The sequence below is a fragment of the Ceratosolen solmsi genome, unplaced genomic scaffold (genome assembly GCF_000503995.2).
Source record: "Ceratosolen solmsi marchali unplaced genomic scaffold, CerSol_1.0 scaffold47, whole genome shotgun sequence".
Taxonomy (NCBI): Eukaryota; Metazoa; Arthropoda; class Insecta; order Hymenoptera; family Agaonidae; genus Ceratosolen; species Ceratosolen solmsi.
Genome location: NW_011948419.1, coordinates 7799174 through 7816186, shown reverse-complemented (window position 1 = coordinate 7816186; position 17013 = coordinate 7799174). Strand labels below are relative to the sequence as shown.

Genomic DNA, 17013 nt, shown 5'->3' with positions numbered 1-17013 from the left:
TACAAATTAATTTCGTGTTGATATTTCTTTCTCGCAAATTGCTTTGTATCTTGAATTAATATAAAACTAATATAAATCTTTTCGATCTATATTTGAAATAATGCAGAACTCATAAATAAATGCCTGCCGCAACATCACGTATAATGCTCAATATTTTAGTTTTGCGTAGCAGATCAGTTAGTGTCGCCTAAAATGCAGCATCACAAGATTACAAATTACGCTTACAATGGCAGTAGCGAATAGTAGAACGTTAAAGAATAAATCAATCTCTGGTGATTAATTTATCGTTCAGCTTACACGCACAAGAATAAGTCAAGAAGAAGATATGAGCTATAGTTTGTCTGTCATGCATATCTATATAAGAATTTTTTTTAGTTTAATTTCTCTTATTTCTCTCTCTTTCTTTCTTTTTTGAAATATTATAACTCTTTAAATTATTCAAATCGCAAATATAAAATAATGTAATGACAATTTTTATGTAATTAGTAGGTTTATATTTTTTTAGATTCCAAATTATATTTTTTTTATCAGTTTATCAATATCAATATTATTAATTAATAATATTATACATAATTTATTACTAATTCCAATTAAAATCTTAGTTATTAAAAAAAGGCACACAAAATTGTATAAAATAACTTTGACTATCAGAATACAATTCATTATTAATTATAAAAAATAATATTACTTCTTAGATTTGTCTAGTTATTTGATTAGTTATTAAATTAGTTTTTACTAATATCAAAATTAGATGAAGAATATATTATTTATATATAATGTATTATAATTTATAATAATTTATATATAATATAATAAATATTTATTATATAATTAAGTTATTTTTATTACGACTTAAAATAGGGAATGTTCTTCAATGGTAAGTTTGAAAATAAATAAATAAATGTAATAATGCAAATTTATTTCTGTTGCATAGGAAATATTTTTTATACTATTTATTGACATTTATAAGACAAAGACAGAGATATTGAAATATAACTGTTTCATACAGATTGGTCGTGCAGCTTACCTCAAGAGCAGGAGTATTAAGTAGAGTATGCGTGGATTGTGTAACATCGGCAGCATGAAGACTGTTGTGAAAAGGATTATCTTTGACATAGTGATCCTCGAGTGTCATAACGAATGTGACGAAAACCTTGGGTGGGATCATGATAATCTTGAAAAGGTCCCTGCTTTGAAAAGCGGTATAAGCGATACAGGTTAGTGGTCGATTATTGCTTAGCTCGCCTATCCTAAAAATATCGATACCCCACTTGTCGATATCGCTTAATAACTGCAATACAAAAAGCAGACAAGTATTGTATTAAATATGTATTAATTTTTATATGCGTACTATGACAAAATTAATAAATTAAGACAACTAAAGTAGTGATATAATTTGATTTTAATTTTATTTAGCGTTTACAAAGGTCAATTTTGTATAACAATCACTTATGATAATAACTTTATCAAAAAGCATAGATAAATTTCAATAGTCGTAATTAAAGGTACTTCAGTTTACTTTACACAAATATAATTACGAAAAAAGTCATAAAAATTTTTAGTATAAATCTTCAAGCTTTAAAAATTATTATAACAAAATGTATTCTAGATTGTATTTAATTAGTTAAAATTGGTTAAAATAAAAAATGAACTTTTAATATGAAATTTTTAAATTTATGTTTTAATAAAGACAATCATCGTAAGATAAAGTACAAGCTTTTTCATTTTCGTTTTTGTATCATTTGTCACGATCGAAAAATATTTCATAAGATAAAGTATGTAGCACTTTTTCATTTGAAGATTACAATTAAGATATTCTATGAATATGAGTTTCTATGAACACAAATCAAAGACTAATTTCTAATTTATGATAGATTCACAAATTTTATATTAAATTTTATATTAAATTTTATATTAAATATTTAAAAAATTAATTTGAAATTATTAGAACATGATATTCTATAACAAAATTTAATATAAATTTATATATTATAATTTTTTCAAATAAAACTTAATTATTAAATAATTGTTTCTGAAAACGAACAATCTTTTAGGTGACAATTATTAAAATAATGACAGGAGAATGTATGATAAATCTAAAATTCAAGAACAATTCATAAATAGTACGATTTCATTATTTTATGAATTTATTTATACACACTTACATTTATATACATTACATCTCTTAATGTACTGTTTCGAATGTTCTATACTGCTTGTTTTAGAAATTTAATAAAATATTTATTTTAGTTATTTTTTAATTTATTAATATAATTTTGGCTTCCCTATAATAATTAATGTTACTTTAAAAATTAATTACATATTTATTTAATAAATATATATTAATAAATACAGTTCTTAACAATATAAAATTTTTAATGTCATATAAACAAGAAACTATAAATAAAGTAAAAAAATTTACTTAAAAACCTGTAATATAACATAGTTATAATTTTTTATATAAATACTAGACTTGGTCAGAAATATATTCTGACATAATATAGCTAGCAATTATATATATTGTTAAATATATAGATGAACTATTTTTTACCTTATTATGTATTCGACGTGATTAAATATATAAATATCAATCCATTATAAAAACTGTTTTCCTCTAAAATATTTTACTATTACATCATAGAAAATACCGTTCAGAATAACATCTCATTTATATAATAATTCTGTTACTTAATACTTTTTATTTTTACTTTATATATTTTAAATTATCTTTGAAAATAATTTTATATTTCGTATTTTTTCATTTAAATAATTATATAAAAAATAATTTTTCAATTACAAAATAAGAACAATTTTGTATAAACAATTTTTATTATTAGTTATCAATTATGCAGCTTTGGAATTTAAAATTCTGTAGATTCGAAAAATATTTCACAATATTTATCGAATTTGCAAGAACTATGAGACAAAAAATTTTACTATTCTTTAAGGAATTATATCCGGTATTAAAAATATTTTGAAATCATAGTGTTCATTACATATTCTATAAGCTGAGAAGTATATGGTTTTATTACTTGTACAAGCTGAGGAATAATCGGATTGTAATAAAAAATAATAGAATAAATATAAGCGCATTTGAATATTTAGACATTTCAATTATAATTAAGTACATTATAAATAATTATAAATTTATGAATAAATATATTAAAATTATATTTAATTTTTAAATCTATTTATTTAATGTAAATACTGATTTTTGATATATTTAATATAAATTAATTTTTAATTGAAATTCAATATTGATTATTTGTTATTGCATTTTATAATATGTACTAATTTTATAAAATATTCTATATTATTTTAATCCCTTATTATTTTAATAATAAAAATGAATATGATTTAAATGTGATCAATTAATAATTAAACTGTGCCTCAGAATTGAAATGTATCGAACTCAGTGAATAATATATTAGTGATATTAAGTGTAAGTATAATATTTTTGCATCCATTGTTCTTATTCTTCATTTTGGTATTTTAATTATACTTACATAATTAAGAAGTAAGAAGTTAAATTTAATAGTTATGCTAAATATATATTTTTAAATCCACTTTACTTTAGTATTAAGGCATTTCACACAAAAGTCGTAAAATTTATATTTAATCGACGTTCTCTTTAGTTCTCAAACATCTTCCAAAGATTAAAAATCAAATTATGACAGTACTCTTTGGTGATTCATAATTATTCAAGAATTCAATATTTAAATACTATAAAAATAATTTACTTGAAATTTTATTGCTCTTATAATTGATGATATATTATATTTGATTAAACATTTAAGTGTGTAAAATTCAACGAATAAACGTAAACTTACAGGTACTTATAACGATTAACAATATAACGTTTGACATGTGAAATTGACAGACACCGTAATTAGGCATTTCTAATCATTAGCACTCATGAAAACTATTACAGTTTGAATTTTTCAACTTTTGAGAAATAACAAATAATTAATAATAATTATTCATTATATTTGAGAATGGTTTATCTATTTATATGGAATGAATATATAAATAAAATTACATGTATGCCTTATTGTATATAATATCAATAGATATCGCCTGAAGACAGAATTAACTGGTGGTTAAGAGAGCGGAGTGACTGCTTGAGGAAGTTTATTAGAATGTTTGAATGGAATATGTACTCACAGAATAAAGTAAGATGAAAATAAAAGGTGATATGCTGAATTAATAATTAAATTGTTAGATTAATATGGAAGTAGACAGGATAAGACTTCTGTAATATTGTAAGTATAAAAATGCGGCGATTTATGCTTAAAGGGTACAAGGGCTCGTACAAGAGGTTCAAACAATGGTGCCCACCTTTCCGAGCTCCTCCTCGTGTGGCGTTTCGACGCCATGAAGTGGTACCCGCTCGCCGGTAAAACTGTTGGTGTGAGTGAGGGGTCGCTTGACACCGCTTATATGTGACATGGCAGCTGGACCCCGCTGGGCACGATCTTTCTTCTTGGCCGCACGGCTATCTATTCCACTGGACAGCGCATCGTCGACACACAGCGAGGGCAAGTCCAGTTCCTGCTGTTTGTCTGCCGAACGAATTAACGGGTTACAGCGGGGAGCTCGAGACTTTTTCTCACTATTATATTTTAATAGAATGATGAAAAACAGTCTGGAGTTGCCCAATAAAAAATGCAGTCGACGAGCCGAAAAATTTCAAAGAAAATTAAAATATTTTTTTGTGATGCAATGTCCATTTACGGGATTTGCTACTATATTTTTATTTTATGCTAATTGCATAAATATAACTCCATAATTGCTAATTGCATATATAAAATTTAACGCCGTTACAGTTTTTATGCTTTGATAATAATAATCAGATGTGTAGTAACATATTTTTAATATTAATTAGTTTTTATATCATTTCAAATGATTTATTTAATATAAGATATTTGGAAGAAATAATTATGTGTCGAAGTTCTTGATTCAAATTTGTAAAATGAAATGTTTTTGAGCACTACGCAAATCATAAATGTATATAAATTACTTATTTTCATTACGGTATGTACTTAATATGCAATACTTATATACTTGAATATACATTATACTTAAAATATTTTAATGTAATATTTATTTTTATTTCTATATTCACAGATAAATTTTGTGGTCTTACTATTCTATGGTACAAATCAATTACTTATACAATTTACACTATTAAACTGTATTTCATTTAAATTAACGACAAATGTTCTTTTGATATCTTTTAATATTTTATAAAGAATCTAAGCTAACTGAAACCATTCTTTTTAATATTTCTTTTTGCAATTTCAGCGAGTATTATTATTAAATTTTATATTTTGATCTATTTTTTAAGTAACTACTATTTTAATTTAAAATATGTTGTATAATTTTATATGATGTAAAATTATTATGCTATAAAAACACACGCGAGTATGGATGAGTACATATGCGTGTATGCATGTTTAGTAAGTATGTGTAATAACTTCATTTTTGTATTACATCGTTTAAAATTGTATTTAATATTCATAAGTATATATATATTGTTAAAGAAATTATAATAAGCATTAATTTTAAATTAAATTTATTTTTTCTTATTTATTAAATAGTTGAATTTGTATTGAGAAATTAAAACTTAACTTCAAATTAAATATAATTTGAATTTAATTAAAAATAATTAACAGGACGTAACTAATAATAAATTAAGATTATAAAATTCTTAAAATATAATATTTAAAAAATTCATATTTTATTTAAAAAATAAATTGCGAATCTAATGCTTAATTTTAAATATATACATTTTAAATACTAAAGTTATTAATTAGGCTAAGGTTTATACAAACAAAATTTTTATTGTTAAATTCTATGCTTATTACTGTTGTATAGATTATTTCAAAGTTAATTATTTCAAATAACTCAATATTTATTGAATAAACTGAAGTATAACTTTATAGTAAATAACAAGATTATTATTTATTATAAAATATTAAAAAATTATATTTTAATATGTTCAAATTATATTAGTATTATTAAATATTTGAAAAAATTTAATCTTATATTGATTTTAATAAAATTTTGTAAATGTGAATACATTTTATTGTATTCATTTCTATTATTAAAATGAAAATTATATTATATGAGATTTCATTACCAACTATGTATTTAAAAATTTCAGTATATAAAAGTATAAAAATTTTTATCCGAATAATAGATTTTTCAATATGGATGATTATTCATTGATTGATGTTCAAATAAACTACATTTAATTATCTATAAACTTTCTGAAATTGTACATTTCACTTATTTTCTGGTATTTTTGTAATCATGGATCCAAATGAATGACATTTAAAAAAAATCCATTATATGATAATAATATATAATTTAGTATAATTTAGTGTTCTTTTAAGTAATTGAATAAGTTCTATTCATTATATAATAAAATTAGTTTTTATTAAAATGATATAGAATTATCTGAAAGTGAATAAATTTTATAAGATAATGAACATTTTTAAATAAAATATAAAATCAAGAAAAAGTTTATTACTCTCTCAATGTTTTAAAGTTTTCTTTACTTAATCCTCCTACTGATATATCTTGTGCTTGTCAAGACTAATTTATCAAAGTTATATATAGTCTACTTTGACGAATACTACGATATCACATGTAACAATATTGATAAATAATTCAAAGATTTTATTATGTATAGAATTATTCTTTGAACGAGATTATCATAAATTAAATAAAAGAAAATATATTTAAAATTTTCATACATTATACAGAATCTTTCCGTGTACTATAACTGTATATTATAACATTAGAACTTTCAAAATTACGTTAATTACAATGGTAAAAGTTTAAATATATATAATTATTATATGAATATTAATTAATACATGTTAAACCATATTAATCTTGTTCTTAATATTTATATAATAAAACGTTTTATATAAAAATTCAAAATGATATTAATAAAAACAATATTATATAAAATATATTTTAGAAAACGAGTCAGTTAATTGTATTCTAACAATTTTTTCTGTATTATATTTGTTACAATAATTTACAAAATCACAAGAAACAACAAATACAACAATATAATAAATATCCAATGTAAATATTGAAAAATATAAATACATAGTTATAATGATAATTTAGAATATAGTTGATAAAAACAATTGTACTTTTAGTACTTTCATAATTTTTAAATAAAAATGATTAAAATAAATTTTTTTCTATACATTCATTATATTATGCATGCTTATAAATCAATTCTTTATATTTCTCTTATTCATTTATTTATTTAGTTATTTATTATATATATTTAATTATTTATTCACGAATCTTTTTTCACTACATATTTAATACAAAGATTTACTGAGTTATCTACTACATGTAAGTATTTGACAAATAGAAATAAAATTTGTCTTACACTTGTTTAAAATAAAAATAAAACTTATTAAAATTTTTAGTTAGAATAATTAATATTATTAATAAATGTTATTAGCATTTTTAAAATAATATAAAGAAATATTAAAATTCTATAAGCTATAGAATTATGTATATATACATAGAAGTAGATAAATCAGATAAACATTTCCATGTAAACATATGACAAGTTATAAATATCAGACTTATTCAGTACAAAAGCATATTTTAGTCTATGATTTTTGTCAGCAATTTGTCTATGTCCCATCGGATATGTAATGGAAACAAGACATCGATTCAGCCAACATTTTTTATTCTTTAACCCCATACTATCTATGCAACAATTTCTATTTTTAAAATTTTAAACAAAGCTAAATATAATAATTATAAAAAATCTTATGAAATAATAAAGTTGTTAGTTACATAGAATTTTGCATATTTTAATTCAATTACTTGTGTACAATTGGCCATTGCCTTTCTATATAAATATTTCTATATGTATATGTGTGAATATAGAGGACAAAGCTCTTACACGGTAAGTATAAAATAGAGTGCAGGAAAAATAAATAAATCTGAATCTTACGAGTAAACTTTAAAATCAGATTAACTGTTGGCGCCAACAACATTTCGAAATTCGTTAAAAACTTTTTTAATTAAGCCATTCGTCATTAAATAAAAATTGTAAAAATTCAATGCCTAACTACAGTCTAATACCTATTAAATGTATTAAAAAGTTTTGCTACAATGATAGAAAGTAGAGAAAGAAACAATATACAATATAATGGATTTACTATTTGATGTAACAGTTTACCCTTTACTTACCGAAAATTTGAATTTATGTAGAATCAAAGTAATTCTGATCTCGACAAATAGCATTTTATGTTTATGGAATAATAAAATAAAATTAAAATTTCAACTAAAATTTTATACAATAAAATTTTTGTTTGAAATTATTTCAAATTGCAATTTTTTTGTTTTATATTGGTAATAAAATACTAAAACGGAGAATATTATCATCACTAAATTTGCTATGAAAATCTTATATTTTTCAAATGAATTAGAAATATACCAAAGATAAGTTATTTATTAAAATTTGGAAATATCACTAGATTCAAATAGTATTTACTTAATATTAAATTAATTATCATGATTTACTTAAATTATTAAATAATATTTAATAATATTTCATACATTTATTATTTTTGTAAATATTTTCTTAATAATCAGATAATGTTTGAATTAATTTAATTATCTAAATAGGGAAACTAAATCCATACATAGCTGGCTTTAGATATTCAAGTTTTTATACACTTAATTATGTACATTTATAACATAAGATATTTTAGTAAAGTAACATACCTTTAAAATATTGATAATCTAATCGTATTTATACATATATATATATATATATATATATATATATATATAAATATAGACTTAATATAAATATAGTACATAATATTACATATATATATATATATATAATATATGCCATTCGTCTAATTATTATTCATTATTTGCTTCTGCAGTTTGAATTATTATCTTTCATGCTAGCACTTTTTAATTTTTGAACTACGTTTTTAAGGCTATATTTTCAACATCAATTTTTAAATATTATTCTCAAGTAGCGATTTTAATCAATGAAACTGGTACTAAAAAATGTATTATAAAAGAAAAATGGATAAAATAGAAAAACTGTTTAACGAAATTAATTAAGTCAACATTTATTATCCCATGTATATAAATCATTTAAAAAATTATATTTCACAGATTCTACTTCACTAATTAAAACTACTATATTATTAATGCGCAATTCGCTAATTAATAAGCAATTTAATTTATTTATAAAAAAAGTATCAAACATTAATTCATTAATATAGGTATACAATTTTATATATAAACAGTAGACATTTTAAAATATTTACATATTTTGAAAGGAATCTATGAATCCTTATATGTATACGTTTAAATAACATGAATAGATGACAAAATTACATAATAATAAATAAAGACTAGAATTCTAAATATTTTCATTAAATAGTACTTTCGTTTAGAAGTAGTAGTAGTAGAATAAGATTCTTTTACAAATATGGTATTTAAATGGATTTTTATGCAATTTGTATATAGTAACAATATATCTTTTAATACTTTTTTTTAATGAAAACTTCGAAATATAGAAATTTGAAATGTTTAAATTAAAAATATTGAATAAAATATTTATAAGTTAATATCAAGTATAAACATGTGTATTTCATTTTTTATATTTTTTTAAATAAAAATAGTTTTACTTTGAACTATTCATCATTTCCAATTTTATTTCAATGTATCAATTTTATAATTTGCAATATTATGATTAGTGCTAATTAACGGAGATAAATGTTTTAAAAGTAATTTAACTAAATATATTAACCAGCTTATCTTATTTTATATTTTAATTTTTGATAGTGCGTAGTACAGAAAATACATATTTTCCAACAAATTTGTATTGTATTTAAAGTAATGTTTTCATTTAACTATTTACTTATATAAATTAAAAATTCTTTTATTTTCATCTTATTTTAAGCTAGTTTTAATTAATATCTCAGATATATGTTCCATATATGTTGTTATAAGTTTAATAAAAGTAAATAAAAAGATATTTTGTAAATTTTTTGTCTCCGAACCGTTTTAATATAATGAAAATTCCACTATACAATTTCATAGAGTTGTTAACTGAATACAAATAATGTTCAGAGTCCAGTGAAAAAAAATATAATTTATATAGAAAATAAATTATGCAAACAAAAAAGTATTTAGTTTCTTTATTTCAATAGAAAGCTAAATGATTAATTTTTAATTATTAAATAAAAATAATTTACTTACCGAGAAAAGTACTGCAGATATATTCGGAAATTTGATTTCCGGATTTAGAGGATTCCGAAAAGTGAGATAATTCCTTGTTCAACATTCTTTTAAACTGTAATAAAATTAATTTCAAATATAGATTATATTCATATATGCTTTGGAAGTATAATAAAAGATTTATTTTTATATATATAAAATTATTTTAATGTTTACTATATATCTAATATTTAAAATGTATTTAGTATTATGTATAAAATTTTTACGAATTAATGATATTCAATTGATTCACAATAATATTATTGATATAAAATTTATGTATTAATTAACAGAATTAAAATCATTATAAGATTAATTCAATTTTGCAATTAATTTATTTATGAATAGTTCTGAAAATGAAACTAAATCTGTGAATGTTAGAATACTTGTATATTGAACCTAGTTCAAAATTTTTAAACTTATATTATTGTATCTCTTCCATTGAACATCTTGATTTAAATTAGCAGAAAAGAAACAAAATTACTGCAAATTAAACAGATTGCTTTCAAAAATTTATTATTTATTGTTGTACATATCTTTTATCAAAATTTTCGTTACTTTAAAGCTTTACTTGTAAAATTATAAATAAAAATCTTTCAAAGAATTTTTGATTATAAATACATAATTTGTTGGTCCTAGATTTGCATTATAGTAAGTAGTTATATGAATAATAAATAGTATTATTTTGTTTTGGTTTCAGAAAGTAAGTTTTATATCTTAACTAAGCAATTATAAACAACATGTATAAAGAAATAAAGTTAGTCGTTAATATTTCCATTGTATATTTATAACTATAGTACTTATGTATTCATAGTAGTAACTGAGTAATTTATACTAACGAAATGATTAATAAATTTTTTAATTTTATTTCAACTACAAAAAGTATAGCAAATTTGAATGGATATGATCATGTGTATTAAATATAATACAAAATTTTATTTGTTGCTATATTAAAGATATCTATATGAAACGTCTATATTAAAAAATTATGAGATACGTTGAATATAAAAATAAATATACATTCCTGAAAAGATGCACTGTTTATTTGCCTTTTAAAAAAGTTAATCAAGTAAACGTATAATTTATTATTCATTTTATATATTTTCATTGATAATTTTTAAATACATCATTAAAAAGTATTTTTTTAATGCTGTAAATTAAATTATTAGCTTCATATATTTTTATTTCTTCTTATAAAATTAACGTAAAGTAAATTTTATAACTGAGAAAAATACAAAAAATAAATTTATCAATGATAAAAAGAATATTTATAATTTGAATAAAAACTTTAAAAACAAAAATAAAAAAAAAATAAAAATCGAAGATTATTTATAACTGAACTATAAGGAAATCAATCAAAATTAATTTTGTTTAAGCATTCATAGTCATTTAATGTTTTAATTTTTTGTTGTAACTTTAAATTTTTAAGCATTTCAAATAGAGCATTACATAACTTAACTCAATTTTAGATCATTCAGTTTTTCTCGGTTCTTAAAGTTGATTATTACAAGTTGAGCAATCTATTTTATGCTTGTTATATTAGAAGGTGATATTTTATTAAAAAATCGTTGTGTGCAATAACGCTTAGCAAAATTTCACTTAAATAGGTAATACTATATTATTCTTAACGTTATTGTCTCGTGTTGTATCTGTATGAAACATTTTCATCCTATACCAATTGCATATTCCGTAAACGTTCGGGTACAATATTCTGCAGATGCGGTTGTCATCCATAAAAGCAGGGAGTTGAAGAAATATGGGTGCAGAGTGAACAGCGGTAAATGAAAAACAGAAAATGTCATTACAGATATGGTCTTCCCTGAATAGAAATTGACGGAAGTAAGAAGAAAAAGCGTTCCTCTGAACCTCGTATCGCCAACCGCGATCGAAGACGAAGTGTAAAAAAGTGGGCAAGGCGCAATTGAGGTGCGCTCGATATTGACGCGAGGTGGATGCGAGGCTAAGAAAAATGCTCGAAGATGTAATGTTTTCACGGAAATAAATGTTGATGTATACATCTCGCTCTGAAACCGACACCGAGGTAGAGAAACAGCGGGTTTACGAGCATATCATAGAAGATTCCCCGAAAAGGAGCGACGCGAAGGCCGAAATAGGCAAGTTCAGCCAGACGATATTGGCGCGAGAGGTGACAACATGCAGCCACAAGGGAAAAGAAGTGAAAAGGAGAGAGAAGTCCAGCGTACGATTTGACCCAAGTCCGTGTTATAAGGCGAAGACGCGATCGCTCTGAAGCTTATATCGAGCGTATTAGGCGTTGACGATACTCTTGGTATTCTGTGCCCTCTCGCCTTTTTAAAAGGTTCTGCGCCCCAATGGCCGAATATAATCTTTTATTTTACAATGAAAGTATTATGAGACCTCGATTCATATTGTTGCCTTTGTCGATCGTCATAAATATCTTTTCTAATATATTTAAATGGCAAAATCTTGCCTCGATTCTCTATAAAAATATATTAAATTAAAGTAATTTTTAACGCCTCTCAAATTTATACTTCAGAAATTAGATCTTTAAAAAAATTTAAAAGGTAAAAATAATATATAATAGTAGATAATATTGATAGCGACAATAATATTTAATAATAATCGCAGCATTTCCCAATTTTAATCTAAAATTCCGTTTTCTAAAAATAATAATGTAAATAATCTATATGTCAAACATATTTTGTATTTGATAGTTAATGAAATAATACGTTGAAAATTAATAATATATTGAATTTATACATTTTTAGTTTCAACTGTGTTTATATTAATATAAATATATGTATATTTAAATAAATTGAAATATTATGTATATTTTATATTACTATAAAATCGAAAAAAAATTGACAAAGTAATTTAACTTTAAAATAAGCAATTAAGTGTTTCAGTACATCAAATTTTCCATTATCTTATTTACACGTATATTTTATTTTGAAAAGATATCTACGTCATTGAACAATAAGTTCATGATAAAAAAAATGGACTATCAAATTTATTTATAATAATTTTATATTATAATAATTTGTATCTTATTTATGATAAATGATAAATAATGTGATATTAAAAGTTTTGATATTATTTCCATTATTACAATATAATCAAATTGTTGTTTACACAAACAATTTATTTTTTGCATAATATATTTAGAATTCATATAAACAATTTTTATATCAATATTTTTCTAGTGTAAAACATGTTTAATGGAAAATTCATGAGAAAAAGTATAATAGTTAATTAAAACTTATACAAACATTATATGAATTATTTTATTTTAATAAAATAAAATATATAAATATGCATAAATCGTAAATACTTATAAATATAAATACAAATATATTTTGATGTGAAAATTATTATTTAATAACCAAAACTATAAAGTTTATTTTTGAAAAAGTCAATCATAAATAGAATTGAGCATGAAAATATTCAGTTTTTTAAAAATTAAATTCAATAAAAATTTTAGTAAACCGATTAATTTTTATATAAAAATGATATTAAAAAGTAATGATATAGATATTATTACATTTCGTATTCATTTCATTATTCATTTCATTTATTAATTTTTAAATCAAATGCATTTACTGCTTTGTGCTGTTTTACTTTTGAAATTATACCTAGTCAAGTTTATATCACAACCTATATGCACATATAAACACTTTGTAAATATATTCTTAAAATATTTAATTCCTATTCAATCACTATTTTGTTTTCAATCCTAGTAAGTAGATGAGTAATAAAACTTACATAATATTTAATCTTTTAAGAAGACGAGATCGTCTGCTTAATGCTCCAAATAGTACGAAATGACATTGAGCTAATAAATAAATGGAGGCAAAGCCATTCAGTTTGCAATAATGTCATAGAAATTTCACATTATTATTGACCGCTTTTAGAAATATGATTGGCACAGATAAGCATGTCAGATTTTAAATCCTTTTTGTGAGTACAGTGATACGAGTATACAAGAGAGTAATTGTATATAGATTTGTGTGCAACAAAAAGTTGGCACGTAAGACAGATACTATGTGCTAATAGAGAAAAACTCCTTAACATTTTGATAGATATACGTCGAAAATGCTTCAGTTAATACTTGATCTACAATATCCAATTATGATAAAATTATTCTGTTTTACGTCATTTACCTCTGTGATAAAAATTTGTGATTGATATGAGACTGCTTTTGTATTATTAATTATAAATTCCACCTGTATTTTAGAGATTATAGCATAATAAAAATTAACATAAAAATGATCGTGGTTAAAAATAATTTTTACTTTGAATTCATTGGGAACATTAATGATGAAATTTATATTTAATTTATTGAAATTTAATCGTTTATTACCATTAATGTACTAAAGATAGTTAAAAATTTACCGTTAATTTATTTAATTTTTTTAGAAAACTGGAAAAAAATGGAATTTATAATGTATTTGAATATACATTATATTCAAATAAATTATAGCAAACGTAAAATCAATATTATGATAGTACTTATTAATATCATATTCCTGTTATTAATAGGAATATAGTATATTAAAAGGAGCATAATATATTGCATTTAATATATTAAATAAGAAAGTAATCATTCTTAAAATATAATTAACATAAAATTACTGAAGAAAAAACAAATTTTAAGTTATAATTAAATAAAAATCATGTACATTATACTATTTAATATATTTTAACATGGATATTTATGGTTATTAAACTTACACTTAATCAGTTTTTAAGAACATTAAATATTTTATGATTATTTTAATATGACTTAAAATATTTATTATATATTAATGTTTATATTTTTAAAATGTACTACAATTATATAATTGAATATATACAATTATAAATAACATTATAATTTTATTTCGATTTGTATAAAGTAAACTTCATATTGAATTTACAAAAATTCTTTTATTGTCATTACAATTGCAATTTTTTCATATTATATAAGACCTTCAAAAGAAGAAAGTATATCATTTTAATATTTTTAATTCAAACAAAACTTATTTTGAATAATAATAAACGAATTAATTAAAAATGATTATAACTATAGAAACTATATTTTATTTAAACTGGAAAAAATAGGGAAAAACTTGTTTTGAAGAATTTAATTTGTTAACATATTATTTACTCGTGAAATATATAAATTAATAATAAATATTTTTAAAAAATTCACAAATTAATAGTTATTTAATTAAATACTTTGTACAATTTAGCATATTTTTTCAGTTAGATTTTTTATTTGAATTATTATTCATCTAATAAATGCAATAGAAGTGTTTTAATATTTATGAAAACCATACGAAAAAGAAAAAGCATACAATTACTAAATTTAATGTCATATAAATAAAAAATATACATTTTTATTTTGAGTATTAACTAATTAAAATGAATTTTGTACTTTATATATTTTCTCCTTGTATTTTTCCACTAATTAATTTATTAATTATTAATTATTAAGCTACAATTATGCATATAAACTTTTAAATCTAGATTTAAATATATACTTAGTATTATCGCAATTTATCTTGATATTTAGTTTCATTTGGAAAATTTTATTTATCTATAACTTAAAAGTAAGATTTTTAAAATCTGAAATATTTGAATAAATTTAGATAGATTATAAAATATTTAAATAAGTTTACATAGAGTTAGATAGATTATAGAAAAATATCTACAAAAAATATAATTTTTAAGTGTCGATATCATTGTTAAGAATTTATGATTTAAATATCAAAAATATAGTATAGGAAACTTATAAATTAGGCGGTATAATATTTTATAAATATATCTTTATAAGCATATATATTTATATTTTTAATTTATGATATTTTCATCTTCAAAGGTAATACTAGATTGAAAAATTGTCACGAAACTTAGAAATTTCTTTGTAATAGATAAGAATTTATACAAGAAATATGAAACTCCAGTGCAGACGAACTTTTAAAAAATAAAAGATAAAAATTTTAATTAACCAATTAATAAATATTAAATTAAATAATAATACATAATCAAATATAAATCATATGTAATTTAAAATTCTTCATTGAATTCTTTATTATTTAGATAAGAGAAATTTGAATTGTGATATATGTTTTAATAATTTTAATAAAAATTTTGAAATTTTCAAAATTTTTCTTATAAATTACGATCTAATGATTTACTTTTTAAATCCTAATACTGTATAGATAACATATATCAATTACTTATATTATATATAGAGAGAAGCAATATTCATATATAGAATACATGAAAAATTGTTTTTTCTAATTATAAAATTTTTATAATATGTAGCTTCAGGAAATATTTAGTTATTATAATAAATTAGATGAATTGATAAATAAAAAATGAAATATTGGAAATAAATAGTAATAGTATAAACAACATTTTACAATAATAAAAGTAATATGTACTTATGAATAATTTTTAAGAATTATTAAAATTTTTATAAAAGATAGAGAAACTAATAAAAACAAAATATAATAAGTTAGAATTTATGTTAACATTAAATATATGTATAACTATTAAATATATGTATAATATACGTGTTAGAGCTAAAACAAATATTATCTAAACTAAATTTTAATGCAAACCAACTTTGTATTTGTATTATTGAATTTCTTTTTGGAACTATCTGCGTTTCTTCAATAGTTTCATAAAACATTATTTCATACAAATTTTTTTGCATAAATTTTATGATAGAAAACTAGTGCATGAATT

The 17013-nt window shown here is 21.0% G+C and overlaps 1 protein-coding gene across 4 annotated transcripts in view; it reads right to left on the bottom strand.

Annotated features, from left to right (window-relative positions):
* dnc (phosphodiesterase dunce) overlaps nucleotides 1-17013 on the bottom strand; it is a 151846-nt gene that overhangs the window by 5441 nt on the left and 129392 nt on the right. For all 4 annotated transcript variants that reach the window (XM_011497598.1, XM_011497596.1, XM_011497599.1 and 1 more), the window contains 3 exons: nucleotides 10279-10372; nucleotides 4339-4562; nucleotides 1028-1291 (listed from right to left, as the gene is read on the bottom strand). In XM_011497598.1, the coding sequence (XP_011495900.1) occupies nucleotides 1028-1291; nucleotides 4339-4562; nucleotides 10279-10372 (582 nt within the window). The remainder of the gene's footprint in view (nucleotides 1-1027; nucleotides 1292-4338; nucleotides 4563-10278; nucleotides 10373-17013) is intronic.